Source organism: Zalophus californianus, chromosome 16, assembly GCF_009762305.2.
Source record: "Zalophus californianus isolate mZalCal1 chromosome 16, mZalCal1.pri.v2, whole genome shotgun sequence".
NCBI lineage: Eukaryota > Metazoa > Chordata > Mammalia > Carnivora > Otariidae > Zalophus > Zalophus californianus.
In genome coordinates, this window is record NC_045610.1 from 12,209,083 (window position 1) to 12,233,803 (window position 24,721).

At 55.9% G+C, this 24,721-nt stretch overlaps 1 protein-coding gene across 13 annotated transcripts in view; it reads left to right on the forward strand.

Moving 5' to 3' along the window:
- The window catches only part of PEMT (phosphatidylethanolamine N-methyltransferase), an 88,275-nt gene that overhangs the window by 12,828 nt on the left and 50,726 nt on the right, over positions 1–24,721 (forward strand). For 10 of the 13 annotated variants that reach the window (XR_003515380.2, XM_027568273.2, XM_027568279.2 and 7 more), the window contains one exon: positions 9,872–9,979. Coding sequence is in view for 12 of the 13 variants with exons in the window: in XM_027568273.2 (XP_027424074.1) it covers positions 9,872–9,979 (108 nt within the window). In the remaining variant the exon portion in view is untranslated. Of the gene's footprint in view, positions 1–4,611; positions 4,745–4,934; positions 5,044–9,871; positions 9,980–24,721 lie in introns of those variants that run through there. The other 3 variants (XM_027568275.2, XM_027568282.2, XM_027568278.2) reach the window with 2 other exon arrangements.

The following is a 24,721-nucleotide window of genomic DNA, read 5'->3' on the forward strand; positions in this document are numbered from 1 at the left end:
TCGGACGCTCAACCGACTGCCACCCAGGCGCCCTGGCATTACTTTTTTTTTTTTTAAAGATTATTTATTTATTTATTTATTTGAGAGAATGAGATAGAGAGAGAGCATGAGAAGGGAGAGGGTCAGAGGGAGAAGCAGATTCCCTGCTGAGCAGGGAGCCCGATGCGGGACTCGATCCTGGGACTCCAGGATCATGACCTGAGCCGAAGGCAGTCGCTTAACCAACTGAGCCACCCAGGCGCCCCCTGGCATTACTTTTAAGACTATTCCGAACAGTGCAGCCCTTGGGTACAATGCCCTTAACCAGCCATTTTCTGTGTCTGTTCCAGCTGATATGGAATTTTGGTTTTGTTTTTGATTAAAAAAAAAATTAACCCTTTGGGTTGAGGAGTGTACCTGCTATGGCCTCGCTGACAATGGCCCTTTGTAGCCCTTTGCCCTCCACACCCTGGGATTCCAGAGCCTCGCTCCTCAGCCTCCCAGTGGCATGAAGCAAGCTGGCTGGTGGGTGGATGGCAGCAGGGACTGCCAGTTTGCTGACCATGGTCAGGGGTGCCTCCAGGACTCAGAAGATGGCTCCAGTGGGGCCTAGGGGTGCTGGCTTCTTGGAGAACCCAGTCTGCCAGGGCATAGTCATGTGGGCCCCTTTCATGCCCTTTTCATATGGACTCACCTGCTCTCATGAGCAGATGGGTGGTTTCACTTAGTGTAGGTGTCAAGAGGTGCCCTTCAGTTTCCTGATCTGTAAATCAGGGAGAGTAAGTGGGGCTTATAAGGAAGACCAGGATGAAATAAGGGTGTAGAGGAGCTTTACAAGTTGTCAAGGGTAGCCCACCGAAGGGTGGTCTTCAGAAGGCAAAAGCCTCTGTGTTCAGGAAGCTTCAAGGCCATGATGGGGGACAGGCCTCTTGATTTTTTGTGCTACGGGAGCCTGACTAAACCCTTGGAGGCAGAATCCCGGTGGCAGATGCAGGAGGTCTTGACTGCCTTGTGCGGGAAGATGTTTGCCTGCTATACAAATTGTTTTGAAAAATCTTTGGTTACTATTACTTTGTTAGAATAAGTATCAGTCCATTTGATTGGATGACTGATTTTGGGAAGTTCTCAAGGACCTAATTTTTATTGTCAGTATTTTGGGTCAGTCAGGGCAGCAGGGTAGGGGCTTTCCTCTGCCCCTCATTGTAACCTTGGGCAAGTCACTGAACCTCCTAGAACCTCAGTTTCTTCTGCTTCTGTTGAGACGATCACGTGGCTTTTCCTTATTTGGCTGTTAATGTGGTGAATTACATTGATGTTTTGATTACCGAACCAGCCTTGCATTCCTGGGACGACGCAGGATCCTGAGGTGGTATCCTTTGTATATATTGCTAGATTTGCTTTGCTTTTGTTGCTGTTGAGGATTTGGATGGCTGTGCTCATGAGGATAGGGTTTGTAGTTTTCTTGACCTGTCATTTTCTGGTTTTGGTATTAAGGTAATGCTGGCCTCTTTGTGTGAATTACAAAGTCGTCTCTCCTGTTCTGTATTCTAGGAGAGATTGTGTGGAATTGGTGTCATTTCTTCCTTAAATGTTGGTAGAGTTCATCCAGTGAAATCTTCAGGGCCTGGAGCTTTCTGCTCTGGAAGATTTTTAACTGTGAACTCATTTAAAAAAAAATAGATATAGGATTATATGTTGAAGGAATTTTGTTAGCTTATGTCTTTCCATGATTGGACCATTTCATCTGAGTTGTTGGCTTGTGGTCATAAGCCCCTTTATTACCCCTGTAATGTTTGTGAGGTCAGTGGGGAGATACTGGCAATTTGTGTCTTCTTTTTCCCTTGGTCAGTGTGACTAGAGGTTTATCTCTTTTATTTTTTTCCCAAAGAACATGTTTTGGATTTGATTTTTCTCCCCACTCTGGTTTTCTGCTTTCAGTTTGATTGATTTTTGCTTTTATTTTTTCCTTCTGCTTCCTTTGGGCTTAATTTACTTCTCTTTCCCTAATTTCTTTCTTTCTTTCTTTTTTTTTTTTTAAGATTTTATTTATTTATTTGACAGAGAGAGACAACAGCGAGAGAGGGAACACAAGCAAGGGGAGTGGGAGAGGGAGAAGCAGGCTCTCCGTGGAGCAGGGAGCCCGCTGCGGGGCTTGATCTCGACCCTGGGATCATGACCTGAGCCGAAGGCAGACACCCAACGACTGAGCCCCCCAGGTGCCTCTCTTTCCCTAATTTCTGAAGGCAGATGCTTAACCAGCTGAGCCACCCAAGCACCCCCTCTTTCCCCAATTTCTTAAGGGCAAAGCTTATATTACTGTTTGGAGCCTTTTCTTTTTCATTAATATAGCTCTTACCGCTTAGTCCCGCATCCCACAATTTCTGATATGTTGTATTTTCATTTTCATTCAGTTCAAGATACGTTAAAATTTCCCTTCAGACTTCCCCTTTGACCCATGGGTCATTTGGAAGTGTGTTCTTTAGCAGGTATCTTTCTGTTATTGATGTCTAGTTTAATTCTCTTATGATCTGAGAACATATTTCATGCGTTCTGATTCTTTTACATTTAAGATTTGTTTGGGGCACCTGGGTGGCTCAGCCAGTTGAGCGTCTGACTTTTGATCTCAGCTCAGGTCTGCATCTCAGGTCTTGGTCTCCGGGTTGTGAGTTCAGGTGTGGAGCCTACTTAAAAAACAAAAAATTTGTTTTATGGTCTGGACTGTGGTCTGTCTTGGTGGATATGTGCACCTGGGAAGAATGTGTCATTTGCTGTTATCGTAGGACGTTCTATGAACGTCAGTCAGGCCAAGTGCTTGGTGGTGGTGTTCAGGTCATCTCCGTTCTTACTGATTTTCTGCCTACCTACTCTGTCAGTTCTGAGAGACGAGTGTGGAGGTCCCCAGCTGTCGTCATGGATTTGTCTGTTTCACCTTTTAGTTCTGTTGGGTTTTTCTTCATGTGTTGGCCTCAGTTTTTTAATCTGAAAGATGAGCATGCCCCATGGTGCTGTTGTGTGGACTGAATAACACCGTAATCCTAGCTAACATTTATCAAACGTTGCTAGGTGCCAGACACTGTGCTAAGCGTTTTCCTTGCATGATCTCATTTAATCCACCTGACAATCCAGTGAAGGAGATGCCACTATCATTCAAAGCCTTGGGAGTGTACGTTGACTTGCCCAAGCTTACACGGGGGGGGGGGGGGGGTTTGTCAAGCCTGACCAGGCTGGGGTGTATCGTGTCTCAGGACTGCGTTCTGCCCTGCCTCATTAAAGCCAGGGCTTGGTGTCCGGTAACTTCCCAGGGAAGGTCAGCTGGCTTACTGTTATTGCTTTTAATATATAACATGTAATTAAATAAATGTACGCAGTAGCATCACCCTAGTGGGGTGTGTCCTGGGCCCTCGAGGGTGAGTGTAAAGAAAAGGGGTCTGCAGCTCACCATCACACAGAGGAAGTGAGAGAGGGGACCCAAGGCGGAAGAGATGGGGACCTTGAGAAGCACGGGACCTGCCTGTGGACGCCCCTCCCAGGAAAGGGGCTCACTCTGGCCCTACTGATTAGGGTGCACAAGCTGCCAGAGGCTTTTTGCACCTGGTCCAGGACGTGCTCGTTGAGTGAAGAGTGAATGAACGTCTTCCCCTTTCCTGAAAGGAGTTCTAGATTTGGGGAATTAGAGCAGCTACTGGCCATTTCTTTTTATTGTGGGACGTAGGAATGCTTCAAAGCAGTGTTTTTCCAGATTTGCCTGTGGCTGACCACCATCGCGCTGTGACATTCCCACAACGCTCCTGTCTTGAGATGGTTTCGAGGGCTTGCGTGCCCTCAGGTTCCAGCATGCGGGCTACAGTCCTTGGATCAGTGTCCTCTTGCCTTTCCCTTAGGATGCCTGTATTCCCAGAGCGCCCCTCTAGAAAGAGCTGAGATGCCTGTCCACGCTAGTTGGCTTTAAGCAAACAGAGGGAGGGGGCGGAAGAGCCTCAGGCCTGGAAGCACCCTGTGCACTTGTACTTTCATGCCTGTTCTCCCCTCCGTCCAGAATGTCCCCTGGGGGGCGGGGGGAGGGGTGCAGTCTCATCACCCTCGCTTCATCAAAAGGAAACCCTGGGCTGAGCCTGGTCACGGCAGGCCTGCCTGTGGTCCTCCCGGGAAGGTGGGAGTGATCCGACCCCAGCTCAGATTGTGAGCTGCCCAGAGACCTTCTTCTGAGCCAGATGCCCCCCCACCCCCACTCCCATGCAGAGTAGAAAAAATGAAGTTGGGGACCTGCCTTAGCCTAAAACTCTGAGGAAAAAGACTCTGGCACATTCATTCTTGTGTCTGTGTCCTGTGTCAGACACCGAGCTCTACCTAAAAGTTGCTCAATCAGTATTGCCTGAATCAGCTGAGAACGCCAAGGGCACTTGGGGGTCCCCTGGGAAAGGTGGAAGAGGCTGCGGGTCCAAAGACATATTTTGCAGTGATGGAGGGTGGCGCCGGAGGACCCCAGCCCCTCTGGCCCCCACCTGGTTCCTCCTGCCCTTTGCCGTATGTGATGTGTGGATCCCACTTGGCGATCGATGTGACTTTGACTCTCTGGGCCCCTACTGTTTGTTTGGATGTCACAATGTGACCCTGGGTGCTGTTGACCCGCAGCAAATCATCCCCTGAAGTGTCCTCAAAGCCTGCAGTAAAGTAAATTGCTATGAGCCGCTTCCTCACCAACCCGTAGCGTTTCTGTGGCCGAGTCCATTCATCGGTGACCTGAGTGGAATTATTCCTGGTTTCGGTAGGTAGCGCCTGTCCTCTTTTCAAACACAGAACTCTGCCATCTGTGACCTTGGAGCGGGATTCCGTTCTTAGAATGACCTGGGAGAGAAAGCCAGGACTTCTGCTGCTTTAATAAGGTTGGGGGTGGTTGGGGGGGGGAGCGGGGGAGGACGCTCCCCTTAGTCAAGGCAGCCCACTGGTGTGCAGGTGTGACTGACGGACCCAGGATCCGGGGCCCTCCTGATCTGCTCAAGGGGGACCTGGGTCTTTTGTTCTTTTCGGCTGATCCACTTTCAGGAGGGAGGTCTGCCCTTTCAGGTGAGTTTTGGGAGGTGACAGGAAAGGACGGTCAGGTCTCTGGAGGAATACCACTGTGGACCATTAGTCATTCTTTCCTGCCAAGCAGGCCCTTCTCCTGGCAACGCAGATCCCCCACTCTCAAGGTGACCCGGGTGACTGGATACTTTCCTCCCACCAAGACAGTTTGACCCGAGGGCACTGGGACCTGGTGGGGGCTGAGGTTCCAGTTTTAACCATCTCAGTCCTAATTGGGAGACTCTGCTGGATGAGCCTTGGCTGCCCGCTTTGGCAGCCCCAGTTTCTGGCAGGAATCGGGAAGGGCTGGGCTGGCCGTGGCCTGCCTCTGCCCCCCACCCCTGCCTGTGATCTGGGGGTTTCTCTGAGCCTTTGGCTTTCCTTTTTTTTTTTTAAGATTTTTATTTATTTATTTGACAGAGAGAGAGACAGCGAGAGAGGGAACACAAGCAGGGGGAGTGGGAGAGGGAGAGGCAGGCTCCCTGCCGAGCAGGGAGCCCGATGCGGGGCTCGATCCCAGGACTCTGGAATCATGACCTGAGCCGAAGGCAGACGCTTAACGACTGAGCCACCCAGGCGCCCCAGCCTTTGGCTTTCTTATCTGCAAAGTAGGCATAGCCATAGTGCTTGCCAAGATGGGGTATGTGAACCTGAAATAAAGGCTCTTTGATCTTGTGATCTGCACTGGGAAGTTTCCTGCAGGTGGGTCTTAGTCCTCAGACCCACCCCTCCTCCCCTAGAGTGTCACCTCCCTAGTGGATTGCTCAGAATGACTTTGAGTTGAATCCTTAACAACACCTGCAGCATTTCCAGAGGATATTGCTTCCCCCCAAGGCCGGTGGGGAAATAGGGGACACAGTTCCCAGTTCCCAGTGCTGAGGCTCTGGGGAGGTGTCATTTACATACAGTGAAACTCAGAGACCTTTGTGTCCAGTTGGAAGGTCTAACGTGCAAGCTCCTGGCTAGCCAGGCTCCAACTGAGATGGGGAATACTTCCATCGCCCCCGAAAATTCCCTGTGCTCCTCCCGGCCAGTGCCCCACCTTACTTCCCATCCAGGTACCCACGCCTTCTTAGGAATGCCCTGAACCGTCCCCAGGCCTGGGTTGCCAGCCGCGACCCTCTGGCCATCACCTGCACCCTTTCTCACACTTTACCCCCTTTCCTCCGGCTTGGTCCCGCCAGTGTAGGGTCAGCCTGTGAGATAGGAGGCATAACATTGAGGGCACGCCGGTTTCACCTGGGATTTGGGATTTCCTGTCCTCGGGAAGGTGTGTATCCCCTGAGGCAAAAGTGATGGAGACCTGGGGATCCTGAGACAGGGCAGGCCGTGTGGGCATGGAGGGGGGCCTTGAGAATCAGGCCCACAGATAACTCTGTTTGCCTATGGGTAAGATGAGGATGCTGATGACCATGGGAGGATAGGGCCGGTGGGAGGCTCTTGAGTGTGTGTGGGGGGAGGATTCCGTGCTCCAGGCGTACTGGCCCTGTGCTCCACTACCTGATGATCCAGAGGGCAAGGCTGGGTCTCAGAGGGCCTTTTGTGGGCAGCTTCTGGTGGACGGTTGGTGAGGATGCCTGGTTTGTGGAGTTGCTGAAGGGGGCAGGGAGGATCTGGAGGGGATGATGGGTAGTGGAATTCGGGGGCGGGGCAGGGCTTCAGGACTGCTAGTACCCCCCTGGTGCTCCACCCCCTTCTCCTTCCACGCAGCTTTACACCCTGGGGACTGACCTGCCTTGAAGAGATCCCAGCCCCGGGGTTTCTAAGAACCTGCGAGAGCCCTGTCCCGTCCCCAGTCTGGCCGTCCTACCTCCCGTCAGCGCTTGTGAACACTACTTGATTTCTCAGCCTAAAAGGTGCCATAAAAATATTGATGGAGTACAGCGCCTGGGCAGCTAGTGAATCTGTTGCCTCAGAAGCGGAGGGATCTGCTGGCCACTCACTGCTGGCCGCCCACCTGCAGAATCTCCACGGCGGCCGCTTGGGCAATTTCCTGCCTCCAGTTTGAAGCCAGAAGGGAGGGGATCAGAGTCCCAGCAGCACGGCTGGCTGAGCTGGAGGGCCCTTCAGAGGTGTACCTTTAGCCTCTGCTTTTTACTGATGATGAAACAAGGGCCACTGTCCACTCCGCAAACATTTACTCTTTGTGCCAGGTGGAAGACGCAAAGATGGAGGGAAAAAATGGCCCCTAGCCTGGAGGGATGAGTATGAGACAGGGACAGAGAACCAAATAATCGTAATAGGGTGTGCACTAAGGACACAAAAGAGAGTGCCGTGGGTGATGGTAGAGGAGATTCTCCCACTGGGTCTTGAGGGGTGAATAGGAGTTTGTCTGGAGGTGTCAGAGGGATAGAGAGTATTTCAGACATGGGCAGAGCCATCGTAGCAGGGTCTAGAGCATGTTTGGTGTGAGTGGTAGGGTGGGGCAGGAAGGATGGCCGGTAAGGTGGGTACAGGTGAGTTCATCGCCTGTCAGTGAGTGCTGGGGTGGGTGGGCCCTGGGCCGGCGGGGAGGCCTGGGGTCCAGAGTGTGGCAGGAAGTGAGGCATGGGAGGCTGGCTGGGGCTAGAGCGCCTGGGCAGTGGGAACAATGGGGTCAACAGACAGATTGGACTCCTGGATGAGAAGGGTGAAGGGTCAATGGCAGGCAAGCTTTGACTGGGTGTTGAGGGTTGAGATGGGGACTGGGGAGCAGGGGCAGTGAGGCAGGCACCACTCTGGAAGTGGCCGAGCAGGACCAGAGCAGCAGTCTGGTGGCTCCCCAAGTCGGCTCTCCTTGCACCCCTCCCGGGGGCTCCTGTTGCAACAGCCCCATTGCAGCCTCTCAATGGGGCCTTGCAATCGGGTGCTTAATAAACGTTTCTTTTCTTTTTAAAGATTTTATTTATTTATTTGACAGAGAGAGAGACAGTGAGAGAGGGAACACAAGCAGGGAGAGTAGAGAGGGAGAAGCAGGCTTCCCGTCAAGCAGGGAGCCCGATGCGGGGCTCGATCCCAGAACCCTGGGATCATGACCTGAGCCGAAGGCAGACGCTTAACGACTGAGCCACCCAGGCGCCCCTAAACGTTTCTTTTCAAACAGAAGATAGAACGTCCTTTGGTTCAGTCCCAGGCTCTCGAGTCTTTGGGGCTGAGGTGTGTGCTCGTCTCCCTCCAGGGTGGACAGCCTGTTTTGAAGCCTGTTCCAGCTGTTTGGTCCTTTGTGAGTGGCCTCACTTCTCTGGGTGTGTTCTCCAGGGCAACTTGGAATTTCCTGTCACAGCCCCAGGCTTTGTGAGGTGCCCGTCCCGAGAGCTGCCGAGCCTCCACTGCGCTGCCTGATGCACGGGGGACCTGGGGGGGGGGTGGTATCTGATCTGGGACCTGAAGACGAGGAGGCTGGAAGGCAGGGTGTGGGGTTGCCTGCCTGGTGGGTGTTGGCAGCGCCCACTGGGTGCCCAGAGGCTGCGGTCAGCGTGGGGCAAAGCTGTGCTTTCAGTGTCACTCTTCCCTGTTTGCTGAGTGGTTGGCCCCCTTTGTCATTTGTTTATTAATAATGCACTCGGGGTGCTCATGTGGCCATTCTGTCCCTCAGCCATTTCATCCACATGTTCACGTAGCAGTGCCTTTGTTGGCTCATTCGTTCTTAGCTCTGCCCTTGGCCCCTCAGAGGTGAAGGTTGCCCTTGACCGGGACAGGAGGCCCACACATGCAAAGGACACGCCGGGCCACATCTTGCGTGCTCCGTGACTTTCCAGAGTCTTCCCACCATCTCTACAAGCAGGATGTCTCAATGCTGCCCCTGGGGGACATTGGGGCCATGTGTGGAGACATTTTTGGTGCCGCTGGCCCCGAGTGGGTGGCGGCCAGGGGTGCAGGGGACGGTGCCGCCACAGGGAGCGCTCCAGCGCCAAGTGTGGACCGTGGAGGGCAGGAAACCGTGCTGTCGATGCGGCAAGGAGCATGAATCCGGTAGGTTGCTAGCCAGTCTCTTTTTTAAATACACACAGAAAGAACATTTAGTACAATGTGGCTATGTGTTATTTTCCAAAAATGTATATATGTGTATATGCTGCGGGAAGTCTGCCGCTTGCTCTGTTCGTTTGACATTTTTTTAAAGACTATCACAAGTTGACACATATGGCTAGTTTGTTTAAATTCTGTAGCTTAGCTGCTTTAGGAATGGGCTCTCTTCTGTGTAGCCTAGCCATTCTTCCATGCCTCTTTTTCTTTGCCAGCACAGGAGCTTTGCACGCTCAGGTGAGTTTCTCTGGGACAGGCGCTTGGGAGTGAAATTACTGACAAGTACGAGCACGCGTTTCAGTTCACACCCTCCCCAGCCCTCAAGCCTGGGTTGGCGAGGGGAGCCACAGCACTGCTGTTTTAGTTTGCATTTACCTGATTACTAGTGAGGTTGAGCGTGTCTCCCCACGAATGCCAGCCCCTTGGGTTTGCTCCGGGGCCTCCGGAGCCCTCTGCATGCACGGTCCCAGTCACAGCACCTGGTGACCCAGACCTTGGTCCCGGTGGGGTCACTTCCCCGTCAGGGTGCTGGCCGCTCGTGACTTCCTCACCCAGCATCCCCGCACGCTGTTCCCCTGCCACTAGCCCGGCCATTCTCGGACAGGGCTCGACGTGGCTGATTGGGTTTCGGCTTTTTATCTTCAGTTTTATGGTTACACTGTAGTAACCTTTGCTGGACTTGCTTGTGCCCGAGCCTCCCGGCATGTTCCCAGAGGGAAACTTTGTTTCTGAGTTCTGGGGGCTTGGCACTCCATGTCCCCACGGCTTGCAGGGGGGCCGTCAGGGGGACTGGGCGTGTCTCCCGCTGACGCTGGCTCTGTCCCTGCAGGCAGACCTCTGCGTTATGACCCGGCTGCTGGGCTACGTGGACCCCTCGGATCCCTGCTTCGTGGCTGCCATCCTCACCATCGCTTTCAATCCGCTCTTCTGGAATGTGGTAAGTGCCCTAGCATGACCCTGTCTGGGTTGGACGGACAGACGGATGGCTCTTCCCTCCCCGTGTCAATCTCTGGCCAGTGTGGAATCGTCCTTACTGTTTCCCCTGCGAGGTCAGAGCCCAGTTAGGGGATGCTGGCCAGGGAAGCCCCTCATTCTGGGGATCCCACCACATGCTGGCCGCGACAGTCCTGGACTGCAGGGCTGTCCTGTGATGTGGCTGCGAACGTGCGCCCGAAGGTCTCAGTCTCCGAGAGGTGGAAGTAGATGGCCTCGGCTTAGGGGCCCCTTCCCTTCTGTGCCACGTTGCACAGTCCGGCGGCGGCTTCCTTGTGAACCCCCGCCCCCTGCCATGTGCTCTAGAAACATGGTGAGTTTTTCCTGAACGAGGCTCCCAGCGAAGCGGTTTGCACAGGGCTGGGCAAGTGTGCCGGGGAGCAAGAACGAGCTAGCAGGAAGGGAACACAGGAGCAGGCAGAACAGCACCCAGCTTTTCTGTGGGTATGGGGTTACTCAGGACCAAGAGCTGGGGGGGGGCAGGCTGTGTGGGAAGGGGGCCCTGAGCCCTATGGGGAAGGTGTGGGAATGGCCGACGGGCCCTCCTCCTACCCTGTCTCTCTGTGACCCCAGGATGTGGGGGGAGCTCTTGGGGTTTCTGCAGGGATGGAAGGGAGTGGCAGTGCTGTCCCCAGGGCTGCTTCCCGAGGCTCCTGCCCTGTGCCTGTGCTTGGGTTTGCTGATGCAGAGCCGCGGGCGTCCTGTGATCACCCTTGAGGGTAGCCTGAGGAAGGCCAACCTCAGCTTTAGCAACACACACTGTTCCAGACTGTTTTCATTTCGGGTGACCACTTGGTCCCAGGGGCGGAACACGACATGTTCTTCCTCTGGTTTATGAGTTAAGAGTCTTTTCTCTATCTGGGGAGATGGTGGTGGGTGGGCGTGGGGGTGGGGGTGGGCCTGCGCATCTCGAAGAGGCCGCATTCCGAATGTGCCACCACTCCTGTCCTGAACACGCAGGACCCACCCCGAGATGGTTGGTACCGGCCTCCGGCTGGAGGGGACCAGAAGAGAGGGAGGAGCTCTGAGGGCTTCTTTGTCTAAAACCCTTCTTGAGGGCGCCTGGGTGGCTCAGTTGGTTAAGCGACTGCCTCGGCTCAGGTCATGATCCTGGAGTCCCGGGATCGAGTCCCGCATCGGGCTCCCTGCTCGGCGGGGAGTCTGCTTCTCCCTCTGACCCTCCCCCCTCTCATGTGCGCTCTCTCTCAAATAAATAAAATCTTAAAATAAATAAATAAATAAATAAAACCCTTCTTGAAGCCTCCTGGGACCCCCGCCTTAGTCCACACAGGAACCCCAACAGCCCCCCACCCCCCTGTCTGACCTGCCCCTGACCTGGCAGAAGCCTCCCAGCAAGAGCTGGTGTCCCGCAGGGCCTGCCCGCCTCCCTGTCCCTTTCTACTCTCCATTCCTTCTCCCCCATCCCCGCTCCCCAGCCCCCACCCTTGCTCCTGCGGCCTGAGACCACGGGGGGGGGGGGGGGGGGGGGGCAGTAAGACGGGTATGTGGCAGGCGGGAAAATTTGCCCCCATGGAACCTGGGACAGCAAAAAAGGGGAGCTTTGCAGGTGTTAGGGTTCTCAGGATGGGGAGATTGTCCTGGATTATTGGGGTGGGCCCTCAGCGCAGTCACGTGTCCTCATAAGAGGGAGGCAGAGGGACGTGAGAAGACACTGGCTTGGAAGACGGGGATGATGCGGCCGCCGGCCAAGGAAGGCCGGGGTCACCAGAAGCTGGAAGAGGTGAGGGACGGATTCCCCCCTAGCGCCTGGGGGTGGGGGGGGAGGGGGGAAGCGCGGCCCTGCCGGCTCCTTGATTTGGCCTAGAGACACTGATTTTGGGCTTCAGGCCATTAGAACTGGGGGAGCAGAAATTCCGTTGTTCTAAACCACCTAGTCTGTGGAAATTGGCTACAGCAGCCACAGAGACCGGGTGCAGGGTCTCCGAGAGGCTGTTAATCCATGCTGGAATGGCTGGCCGTCTGCTGGGAGTGTGCAGTGCTCCCCGCAGTCCACGGTCCATGCCCTGTGGGCCTGGCTGGTCTCCCAGCGCTGGGGGCTCGCCTTGCCGAGTGCACGGCAGGTCCCGGGGACACTTCTTCGTGCACAAGCCCCTTCTGTTATTTCCTGCAGGCCCTTCCAATGGTGTGTCCAAGTTCATTTTGTTTGTTTTAAGGTTTTATTTATTTATTTGAGAGAGAGAGAGAGAGAGAGAGAGCATGAGCTCACAAGCAGGGGGGCAGGCAGAGGGAGAGGGAGAAGCAGACTCCCCCCTGAGCAGGGAGCCCGATGCTTGATCCCAGGACCCAGGGATCATGACCTGAGCCAAAGGCAGATGCTTAACTGACGGAGCCACCCAGGTGCCCCTGCAAGTTCATGCTGAAGTCGTGCCATCGCCCACAGCCACGGGGTCAAGGTGTTTAAGATTTGGGAGACGGGCAACTCATAATCTGTGCATCTGTCGTGAGGTTTTTTTCTTTTGTTATAGTGTTTGATTTGCTTTGCTTTTGAAAAAGTTATTCACTGGAACAGTCTGTGATCATCCGTGGGAGAGAGAGCTCTTCAGCGGGTTCAGAATGGCAGCCCTTAGGGCAACCTCTGTGGTTTAGGGGGCTGCTGCTGGCCAGACGGTGGGTGGTGGAACAGGAAAAACTGGTCTGGGTGGGCCTGCCCCCCCTCCCCCCACTCTGTGCGGGGGACAAGATCCTAGCCCGGGAGCAGTAAGGGAGGGGGCACCTGTGAAAGTGCTTGCTGAGCATTGATTCAATGGTCGTGAGAGCTGATACTTGGCAGGACATGCCATGCTTGGGCATTGTGCTGAGTGTTTCACACAGCATTTTAGTTGATGGGTGGGGCGAAGGCTGTTACTGACCCCTTTGGAAACAGGGCCCCTGAAGAGGTTCACTCATGATGGCCTACCACATGCCAGGTACCGGGGGCACAGTGCTTGGGTTCCAAAGGAGCTGATGTCCTAGGAAGGGGACACTGTGAATAAACACACATTCCACCATCGCACGGGATGAGGTTGGGGGGCGGTGAAGCTGGGAAGGGGGGGAGCAGCTGCTCAGGGCAGGGGTGACCTCTGAGCAGAAACCTGCCTCCACGTGGGAGGGAGCCCTCGGGTATCTGGAGAAGAGGAAGCGACAAGTGCAAAATTCTGGGTGATTTCAAGGAAGGGCCGTTGGCTGGAATCAGACGGAGCTAGAAGGGAGGGCGGCAGGTCAGAGATGGGGCTGGAGTAACAGTACTGACCTTGTAGGCTGTGGGGAGCGCGGGGGGGCGGGTTTCTGAGGGGAGAGCCATGGAATGAGTGGCCTGATCTGACTCAGGTCCAGGCTGCCGTGGGCTGATGAGAGCAGACAAGGGGTGAGGGTGGGGCTGGAGGCTGTCACAGTGCTGGAGGCCCAATGGTGGCTTGGACCAGAGTGGCACCAGCGGAAGTAGAAGAAGTGGTCAGAGTCTGGGCACAGTTTGAAAGCCGGAAGAGTCAACAGGATTTACCATAGTTTGGTGGGGAAGTGTTGGAGAGAGGAGGCATGGCCAGCTCCAAATGGGACCTCAGTGACTTATAAGAAACATGGATTTGGGGCGCCTGGGTGGCTCAGTTGTTAAGCGTCTGCCTTCGGCTCAGGTCATGATCCCAGGGTCCTGGGATGGAGCCCCGCATCGGGCTCCCTGCTCGGCGGGAAGCCTGCTTCTCCCTCTCCCACTCCCCCTGCTTGTGTTCCCTCTCTGGCTGTGTCTCTGTCAAATAAATAAATAAAATCTTTTTTTTTTAAAGATTTTATTTATTTATTTGAGAGAGAGAGAATGAGAGATAGAGAGCACGAGAGGGAAGAGGGTCAGAGGGAGAAGCCGACTCCCTGCTGAGCAGGGAGCCCGATGCGGGACTCGATCCCGGGACTCCAGGATCATGACCTGAGCCGAAGGCAGTCGCTTAACCAACTGAGCCACCCAGGCGCCCTAAATAAATAAAATCTTAAAAAAAAAAAAGAAATACAGATTTGGTCTTCAGTCTGGCACACAGCTCCTTCTTAGGTGTTGAGTGCCGGCAGGGTGTCTCTTGTTATGTTAATGAGGTGACTTTCGACCCCTTCCCCACCTAAGGATGGGGGCAGGACATGTTGCCAGAGGAACCAACCACGTGATGGGGAGGGGAGAGGAGCTGAACGTTAAGTTCAGAAGCCAAGGGCCAACGATTTAATCAGTCACCTCTGTAATGCAGCCTCCTTAAACCCCACAAGGATGGGGTTCGGAGATGGCGCGCCTGGGTGACTCAGTAGGATGGGCGTCTGCCTTCGGCTCAGGTCATGATCTCAGGGTCCTGGGATCAAGCCCCGCAGCGGGCTCCCTGCTTGGTGGGGAGTCTGCTTCTCCCTCTGCCCTTCCCCCTGCTTGGGCGCACACTCTTTCTCTCTCTCTCTCTCTCTCTCTCAGTCGAAAATAAATAAATAAAGTCTTTAAAAATAAAAAAAAAGTATGGGGTTTGGAGAACTTCTGGGTTGGGGGACACATGGAGATGTGGAGAGGGCGTGCCCAGAGAGCACGGGCACTCTCACCCCTTCCCCGTCCCTTACCCTGTTCATCTTTTCAACTGGGTGATGATTCCTAGCCTTTAAGATCCTTTGTCATAAGCTGGTAATCAAGCAAGTAAGCAGGTTCCCTGAGTTCTGTGAGTTGGGCAGATAGAGTCAGAATTGAGTTGAATTGTGGGACACCCAGCGGGTGTCAGAGAATTGGCTGGGTGTGTGACAAAATCCACATGTCAGAATTGGGTGCAGAATTGTAGAGGGTGTGGCCACGTGGGACAACGTAGGGGCTGAGGGAACAGAGCTCCGTTCTGCGAGCATCTGGGAGATTCCGGGTGGAGACCTTGCCAGTCTGGAATTGAGGGGGGCGCGATGGCTGGGGTTGGTGATGATGTGTGAGGCCATGGAGAGTGGCCCAGGCTGAGTCTGGCCTTGGACCAGCACCTTCTGATTGCTCCAGGGCCCACTGTCTGCTTCCCCGGGGCTGTAGCTCTTTGAAGAAGCTACAGTGTTGGCTGGAGGGGCCTGCCGCCCTGTCAGAGCCAACATGTGGGTGTGTGTTACCCCCTCCCCATCAGCACCCGGGCCCCGCCTCTCTCTTCTTCCTTCCCCCTCTGTCCCCAAAGCCGGTTTTGATCCCCTCCATTCTGTTAGAATCCTAGAGCTTCAGAGAGCTTTGTTGCCTTCTGCTGCCCTCTTGTCGGATCTTTGGGGAAACTGGTGACCCTCACAGTTTCTTGTAACCCTGTTCTCCTTGGGCCTCACCCTGGTCTTCTGGCTTGGTTTGCTGCTCCTTGTGAACAGCTTTTCCTCATTCATTCGTTCACTCACTCATTCATTCATTCAACAAAGGTTCATCGAGGGCGCCTGGGTGATGCTGTCGGTTAAGCGTCCGACTCTCTCTCTCTCTCTTTTTTTTAAGATTGTATTTATTTATTTGAGAGACAGGGTAAGTGAGAGAGGGAACACATGAGCAGGGGCAGAGGGAGAGGGAGGAGCAGGTTCCCTGCTGATGCGGGGCTCGAAATCCCAGGACTCTGAGATCATGACCCAGGCCAAAGGCAGCCGCTTAACCAACCGAGCCACCCAGGCACCCCTAAGTGTCCGACTCTTGATTTCGGCTCAGGTCATGGGGTCCTGAGATCAAGCCCCATGTCGGGCTCCGCGCTGAGCGTGGAGCCTGCTTAAGTCTCTCTCCTTCTCCTTCTGTGCTCCGCCCGTCTCCCCCCCACCTTCACACTCTCTAAAAACAAAACAAACAAAACAACGAATGCTTGTTGGTCGAGAACACTCTGTGTGCCAGGCACTGTGTGAGCCCACAGGAGCCAGGGAATAAAGCTGCGTGGTCTCCTTGTTAGAGATCACAAATAGGTTTGTAATTAAAGTGGTGAAAAGGTCAGTCGCTACCCCGAGGGACAAATTGGGGATTTTCCCTTTGTCATCCTGTCTCAGTCTCAGGCCCAGAATCTTCTCAGGGTGCTAGGGCCTCGGGTCCAGGTCCCCACCTGGGCATGTCCAGGCCCCCAAGGGAGCTTGCTGTTTGAGCCCTGGCCAAGACGGGGGTGTGGGCTGTGTGCTCCCCTTCCAGGGGCCCGGGGCAGAGATCCAGGGGCCAGCCCTTACTCTTCCCTCTCACCAACCCCCAGGCCCTGTCCTCACCAGTCCACCTGCTCAGTGGCGGGGCGGGGTGGGCACCTGCTCACCTGGTCAGCACTGCAGCCTTCTAGCCAGGCCCCCAGCACTCCCTGCACCTGTCCACTCATCCACACGGTGCGCTCACTCCTTCACACGTGACCGCGGGCCAGGGCCAGACCGTCCAGTGTCCCAGCACACTCTCGGTTGCTTAAAGGCGCCCAAGCCTTCCAGCAGAAGGTGTGAGCCCTTTCCCCGGCCCCTGAGGCCCCTCTGCCGGGCATCCTGTTGCCTGCAAGCTCCGGGTCCTGGTCCCTGCCTTTCCCTTCCCCCTTGCCGAGGGTGTCCTACGTACCCGTGCCGCCTCTTCCAGGCAGTCACCCCTGCTCCTCACAACCCCCCTTCCCAGCCCACTGTCCAGGCCCAGGTCGCCAGCGTTGGCATTGTTGACATTTCGGGCCATCCTGTTCACTGCAGGGTGTTTAACTATGTCACCTGCCTCTACCCACCAGGTGTCCAGTCTCAAAGGTCTCCAGATGTTGCCAGGACCCCTGAGGGGCACAGTTGCCCTGGTTGGTCTGAGCGAGGCAGCCCTTTGTGCCCACTGCATGTGTCCCGTGTTCCCTTTGGCGTCACTGCTTGCCCCTTGGCCTTCCCCTTAGCTCGGGTGTTCCAAGCGAGCCCCTGCCTTGTGCCCCTGTACCCCCAACCCTGGCCCGTGCCGGGCACTGTGTGTTGTTAGGAAGGGCAGAGCCTCTGCCTCACCCCTCCTTGGTCATGCCCTGTGCCCCGTGTCTACTGGGTTCTCAACAGTTGGCCTCTTCCGCAGTTTTCTGGGGTGGTATCCGTGGAGGGGCCCATCTCCATCTGTGCCACTGGCGTGTGCATACTCTGACTCTGCAAAGGAAGGGAGCCACGGGGAGGTGAAGCCTAGCGGGCCCAGCTATTTGTGGCAGCCCAGTAAAGATAAGATAGACGCGGCCCTGCGCCATTCCAGCTCTGGGCACGCCCTCCAGTGTCAGGATCACAGTGAGCCCTCGCCAGGCTATTATGATGTAGCCTTGAGCTCTCCTGTTGTTTATGGAAGAAAATTGGCCTGCTTTGGTGTCTTAACTATTATTGAAGGCAAATTGCTTGTTAGGACGTCAAAGCTGATTGAGACTATCAGCGCGTTTGGACACCCTGCTAAGCTGGATGCGTTTATGGACAGTGACCATATTGTTAATCGTCACGTGGGGCCCCCCCTTGGGAGAGCGAAGGGCTGCTTCTCATGATCCAGCCGGGATGGCAGCTGTCTGCGGGGACAGTCCCGGCCAGCAGGTTTCTTCTGCGTGGAGTGTGCTTCTGAGTTGTGCGTTCTTGCCCCAGCTCCCTGCTCCCCCCAGCCCCCCCCCCAGGGTGCCTGCTCTCTCACACCCTTACCGGCTTGCGTGGTGTCTTCTACCTGAGACTCATCCTTCCAGACTGTGCGTACAGCGGCCCCCACCGCCCCCAGCCCTCCATGACCCACTGCCCCACGCTGTGTCCCAGCCTCAGACTCTTCTCTCCGAGGGTGGGATCTACAGCTGGTGTCCGGGCAGCCCACATCTGCAGCAGGATGGCCAACCTGCTTCTTGGCCGGGGCTTTTGGGGTTAGTCCTGCATCCCCAGAGCCGCTCGTTCCTGGGTTGGTCACCCTATCGGTGGGGAGACACAGCCTCCCAGAGGGTGAGCTGGGAGGAGGCAGCTCTTTCCATCCATGAAGAAGGGGCACTCGCTGCCTGGCTTGGGGGGCCGGTCCCTCAGCAGAGGGATCTTTCGCCGGCTGAGTGCCTGAGGGCCCTGGGCTTTGGTGGGAGCCAGGAAGGCAGGACAGTAGATGGCGCTGTGGGTAAGACCAGGACCGCCAGGGGCAGGTGAGCTGACACCTTTACTGTGCACTTGCGGTGCGGCCCCATTTTCTGGTTTCAGATCCCCAGCCAGCAATCCGTTGGCTAATTTCAGGTGCCCCAGAGGACCCCCCCCCCCGCCGCCCCAGGTGCCAGGAAGCTGACCCTGCAGGTGTTATTGGGCTGAAGCAAGGGAACCAGCCTGGCACTTGGGAGGGAGTCCCGGGTCCCATTCCCTGTGTTCACACTCCCTCTGGGCCTTGGTTTCTCCATCTGTGAGGTGAGGACACCCATCGAGCTGTGAAACACAGGGACCCACTCACTTTGCCACGCGCTGCCCTGGGATGGTGGCCCTTTGCTGGGTCCAGGGGAAGAGGACGGCCCTTGCCCTCCTGGCACTGGTGCTTGGGCCTCCAAGGTAAGGTTGGGTCTCACGAGTGCAATGTGCAAGTCGGGGCTTGACTAACAATAAAGCTTGCAAGTAGAGGACACGTCCAGAAGACAGGAGACAAGAGAGGGGCTGTGAGTCTTCTAGGCTTGCAAGGCTGCACAGGGCCTGCTGAGGTATGGCCGGGCTTTCTGGAGGAGCAGCAGGGGGCAGGATGGGGGGCAAGAGTCGAGAAGGCCAAAGATAGGGGAGGTGTGTGGAGAGAAGGTGGACTGGTGGGCCTGAGGCCCCGGAGGGAGGGCCCTGAACATTGGCCTGCACCCGATTGTCTGCTACAAGCTGGTGGTGTGTGTGTGTGAGCATGGAAGTGTATGGCTGCACGTGAGATTGTGCGAGTGTACCTGAGCATGCACCTGTGTGTGTGTGTGTGTGAGCATGGAAATGTATGGCTGCACATGCGAGTGTGCGAGTGTACCCGAGCACGCACGTGTGTGTGAGCATGGAAGTGTATGGCTGCATGTGAGAGTGTGCGAGTGTACCCGAGCACGCACGTGTGTGTGTGAGAGCATGGAAGTGTATGGGTGCACATGGGAGTGTACCCGAGCACACGTGTGTGTGAGCATGGAATGTGTGTGAGCATGGAAGTGTATGGCTGCACGTGAGAGTGTGCAAGTGTACCCGAGCATGCACGTGGGTGTGTGTGTGTGAGAGCATGGAAGTGTATGGCTGCACGTGAGAGTGTGCGAGTGTACCTGAGCATGCACGTGGGTGTGTGTGTGTGAGAGCATGGAAATGTATGGCTGCACATGCGAGTGTGCGAGTGTACCCGAGCACGCACGTGTGTGTGAGCATGGAAATGTATGGCTGCATGTGAGAGTGTGCGAGTGTACCCGAGCACGCACGTGTGTGTGTGAGAGCATGGAAGTGTATGGGTGCACATGGGAGTGTACCCGAGCACACGTGTGTGTGAGCATGGAATGTGTGTGAGCATGGAAGTGTATGGCTGCACGTGAGAGTGTGCAAGTGTACCCGAGCATGCACGTGGGTGTGTGTGTGTGAGAGCATGGAAGTGTATGGCTGCATGTGAGAGTGTGCGAGTGTACCCGAGCACGCACGTGTGTGTGTGAGAGCATGGAAGTGTATGGCTGCACGTGAGAGTGTGCGAGTGTACCCGAGCACGCACGTGTGTGTGTGAGAGCATGGAAGTGTATGGGTGCACATGGGAGTGTGGGAGTGTACCCGAGCACGCACGTGTGTGTGAGCATGGAAGTGTATGGCTGCACGTGAGAGTGTGCGAGTGTACCTGAGCATGCACCTGTGTGTGTGTGTGTGTGTGAGCATGGAAATGTATGGCTGCACATGCGAGTGTGCGAGTGTACCCGAGCACGCACGTGTGTGTGAGCATGGAAATGTATGGCTGCATGTGAGAGTGTGCGAGTGTACCCGAGCACGCACGTGTGTGTGAGAGCATGGAAGTGTATGGGTGCACATGGGAGTGTACCCGAGCACACGTGTGTGTGAGCATGGAATGTGTGTGAGCATGGAAGTGTATGGCTGCATGTGAGAGTGTGCGAGTGTACCCGAGCACGCACGTGTGTGTGAGCATGGAAATGTATGGCTGCATGTGAGAGTGTGCGAGTGTACCCGAGCACGCACGTGTGTGTGAGCATGGAAATGTATGGCTGCATGTGAGAGTGTGCGAGTGTACCCGAGCACGCACGTGTGTGTGTGAGAGCATGGAAGTGTATGGGTGCACATGGGAGTGTACCCGAGCACGCACGTGTGTGTGTGAGAGCATGGAAGTGTATGGGTGCACATGGGAGTGTACCCGAGCACACACACGTGTGTGTGTGTGTGTGTGTGTGTGTGTGTGGTTCAGACAGGCTGGGCAATTGGGACGGGCGTGAACCCAAACCGTCTGAGACCCTGGCTCCCATCTGGCTTAAGAAATCTGGCTCCCAGGTCATGGCCATGGACCCACTGGGCTCTGAGGCGGTGTTTCTGGTTGAGAAAACATCCTCCTCTGCCGGGGGTGCATCTTGCCACTGCGGGAATGCTGAGCTGGGCTTGCTGGTATAGCTTGGGGCACGAGCAGGGTTTTTCACTGAGCGGGCGGGCTGGTGGGCTGGGCATGACTGAGACCTTGGTTCCTAGAGCCAAGAGAGCACAGAACCCTGGCTGGCCAGCCACTTAACGTGTCTCTAACGACTGATGTCACCTAGGACACCATAGCCCTCCCTCGGCCCCAGGCTTCCTCCCTGTCCCGGCCCAAGTGGTGCTCAGAGCCGGATTCGACAGAACTAATGGCATGTCTGCTCTCAGCTTCCCGGCTGGGGACAGTCAGCTCCTTGTTACCAGGGACCCACACTTGCTCCTCTGGTATTTCCATGTCGGCTCAAGGGCCAGATGCTCCGTGTGTGTGTGTGTGTGTGTGTGTGTGTGTGTGCTTTTCTGAGCCAGGGAGTACTCGTGCGTTTTTAGCTGGAAGCAGCTCTCGTTGTCCTGCAGCCCCATCGCTATCCGAATGGAGAGCTATACTGGCCAGCGCGTCGCTCCGTGGGGCTGTGGCACTGGCCTGGCGGGGGGAGCATCGTGCCATCAGCCGGGGCTAACTTTAGACTCTCCGTGTCTGAGCACCGTGGTGATTGAGTGTCCACGGCGCCTCGAACTGGGTCAGCTCACAGTCTTTGCCAGGAGCCCTCGGAGTGACACAGTTAAGAATAAAAGGGCGGGAAGCAGAAGGAGACTGTCTCCCACCAGAAGCCCAGGCCAAACCGTGACGTCATCCTTCCGCTCAGCATCCTGACTTTCTGGAGATGCGATTTGAGTTTTCTTAGAAAGTCTGAGCTGGGTGGGGGTGAGGCGCGGTGGTGATGGTGGGGGGGTGTCCAAGCACTTCTTCCTGTGATGATTTATTTTTGGTTCTGGCCTCTGTGGCCTCGTGAGGACATCAGGTACCGTCAGCACGTGTGGGATTGAAATGCACATGTTGGAAAGGGCTCCTGGCTGAGTGGTTTGGTGAAGGTGACCTCTTGGGATCCTTCCCGCATGGAGGGGGCCAGGGCGGAGTTTTGTTACCCCAGGTTTTCATGGGGATTCTGAGCAGATCAGGTCCTCCTACGTCAACCTTTCCGTAGACCCTGCTGGCCTTCGGGTTAGATGTGTGGCTTGGGGCTCATTCATCACCTGGACCCAACCACCTGCTTCCATAGGGTCTGTCTCCTTGTGACTCCCTCCCCTCCGCCATTCTGCAGACCAGATCTCTTGCCTCCTTGTATCTTCTTGGTGTGTTCCCTCTTGCCGGAGGGGCCTCCCTTCCTCTCCTGTTTCCTCCACAAGCCTGTGCTTGTTCTTTAGCCAGCCTGCCCTGAGCCCTACGCCCAAGCGGACATGGGCCAGCATCCCCCGCGTGCCTCCCCGACTGTGCAGCATTGCTAACCCACAGCTCCGTGGACCCTGTTCATGTTTCGCCTCCTCCCTCAGACTGAGTGCTCCCGGAAGCTAAGGATGGGACCTCGCCCAGTGTTCGAAGGGGTGGATGGAAAGGTGTCCTTCCTTCATTGGGGGCGAGCCTGAGTAGCCTGGGGAGCGGTGGGCCAGGCAAGGTCGCCCCTTCCTTTCTCCGTCTGCGAGAACGAAGCCAGGTCCTCCCGCAGACCCCCAGTGCTGCCGTGAGGGCGCTGTCAGGGATTAACGAGTCGCCGCCGGGAGTGTTTAGCAGCCTGGGAGTCCGCCTGGTTGTGTTGTTGGCTTTGCCCCATTCCTGGGTCTGCTTTTGAGGCCAGCTGAGATTCCATGGACAATTTCCAGGGCTTGAGGTTTTGTCTCACTTTACCTCTCACTTGCTCTGTGACCTGAGCCAGTCCCTTCCCTTTCCTAGCTCTCACTTGCCTCATCGGAGGTCTGTCGGGGCGCCTTTGCCCGATTTCCTCACTGTGTGGCAGCGAGGCTGTTGGAGAGGGAATGGGTGCAAAAGGGTTTGGAAGCGTGAAGTGCCCAGTGTCATCTTTGGCTCGAGGGAGGAGCAGCTGCGGGAGCCGTCTGGTTACAGGCACGTCCAGAAGAGCTCTTGCATCAGTGGAAACTCCTAGAGCCTTTATCCTCCCTGCCACCTCCCTAAGCTTTAGGCCAAGTGTTTTCACTTGTTCCAGAATCTCCTGCCCCTGAAATTTCCATGGCCCCCAGATACATCTTGAAGAGTAGTTGCTGTAGCTGGCGACCCCTCACTTGTCCCCAAGAGTCAGGAATGAGCCAGGGAGAGACTTTGACTCAGGAGATGATGGGCGCGCATGGGGTCGGCCAATGCCGTGCTTAGGGGCATGCATCACCAGGCGGTATTTTCAGGCTCTCCAGTGTCATCGGGCACCGTGCCAGGTTCTGGAGTTCTGGTCCACCAGTTGCCCAAGAGGCAGCCCCCTTCTTTTGCCACCTTTGTCTCCGATTCCTGCCCTCCTCGTTCCCTGCCTTGGAGAAGTCATACTCAGGAGGGCCAAGGTGGGGGATGGTCACCTGGAGGTCCTGGGTGGAGAGGAGTGGGGAATCCAGGCCACGTGATAGAAAATGGGGAATTGGGGGGAGTCTGCGGCGGGGGGGGGGAGGTAGAGCCTATACAGATTTCCCCAGGGTAGCTTCCAAAGTCAAGTGCTTACTGTCCAGGGCTCCGGCCCAGCCTCGGAGGCCAGCCCCTGTACTTGGGTATAAGGTTCTGCTAACACACCTCTGCTGCTTTCACTTTGTCCGATGCCCCTGCTCCTGGGTGGGCCCACTCGTGCTGTCTGGGTGTGTAGTGCAGTGGGGGAGGGTGTGCAGAGAGGCCCCGGCCCCTGAGGAGCCCAGCCTGCCCTCTCTGCCACTGCAGCGTGACATTTGAATTGACCCCAACTGGTCACGAGATGGCACACATAGCAGGTGCGACGTTCTCTAGCCTTCCAGGGCTGTGCTCGTGGGCAGAGGGGCCTGCGCTGAGGACAGTGTGGATGCCAGCCCTTTGGCTTCGTGACTGCCTGGGTTTATCCGTCTTCAGGGCTCTCCTGTGGCTTAGATGGGGATACGGCATGGACGGTGGGTGGTGTGCCCCGGGCACGTGAGAGGCGGCAGCCCTTTGCCTTGAGCCCCCATCCGTCCACCCACGCAGTGGGTGGCACTGGCAGGACATCGCAGGAATAGCAGGCATGAAGCAGCTTTGTAAGCAATAAAGCCAAGCATGACATGAGTGGAAGGAGTTGTGTGATTTATAATAAACGTGTATTTTGTCTTCAATCTATTCCTGGCACAGGCTTCCTAAAACCCTTGGAATTTCCTAAGTGATGAGAGCCAGAAAAGTGTCTTTTGTTATTTTGTTATGTTAACAAATGACTTTTGGGAAGCCTCTAAGTCACCTAAGTCTGGGTGCCAAGGGAGCCAACCTCGTGTAGACAGTTGGAACTTTCAGTCCCATCCCCGCACCTTCCCCCAGCCTGGGCAGCTCCAGAGGCTGGATGCCACCAGCACCGTGACTTGTGACCAGCAGCCGATTCCCAAGGGCCCCTTCAGAGTTCTATGTGTCTAGCACAGGCTAGGGGAGTGGGTGGGTGTCTTGGGAGGTGCAGTTCCAGGGTCCGATTTGTGCTGACGACCCCAGGATCCCCCCTAGGAAGTGCTGTCCCGGTAAAGGCAGCTCGGGCTGTGCGGTGGCTGGGCTCACTGCTGAGGAAGGGCACGCGTCTGAGCCTGAGTTATGTTCCCCATGAAGGGACCCTCTTGCTGCCTCAGCTAGTGGAGCATGGAGCCCCCTCCCCACTTGTGCCCCGCAGGGGGTGGAGGCGACCTTGGCAAGCACCTGGGAGCCCTTCCGGGTGCGCCCCATCTCCTGGCAGGATGGGAGGCTGAGTCCACCCCTGGTCCTGTGCCCTCAGCTTCCCCCTGTTACTGCAAGAAACACCGCTCGGCTGTCCTTTTACAAGCATCAGAGGCCTTGTTCAGTGAAGAACATTGGAGAAGGGGGTGCTCAGGGAAAGGGGTGATGGTGGTGCTGTCCCACAGAGACTCCTCTGTTACCTGTTCTGTAGACTCTCTCTTGTGTAGGTAGGAATCTGGGACACGGTCACAGATGAAGTGGCTGGGTGGGGGCAGCCTGCCCCAGTCGCCAGCTGGTTGGGTGCGGAGGCATGGCTCCGTATCTCCCCACCAGTCTTTGAGGGTAGGGACCAAGGGCTGGTGGCCTGCAGTGAAGGGGCAGAGCAGCCCTAGGTAGGAGCAGTGCTGTCCGTGGAGGGCACCACCCCAGATTCTT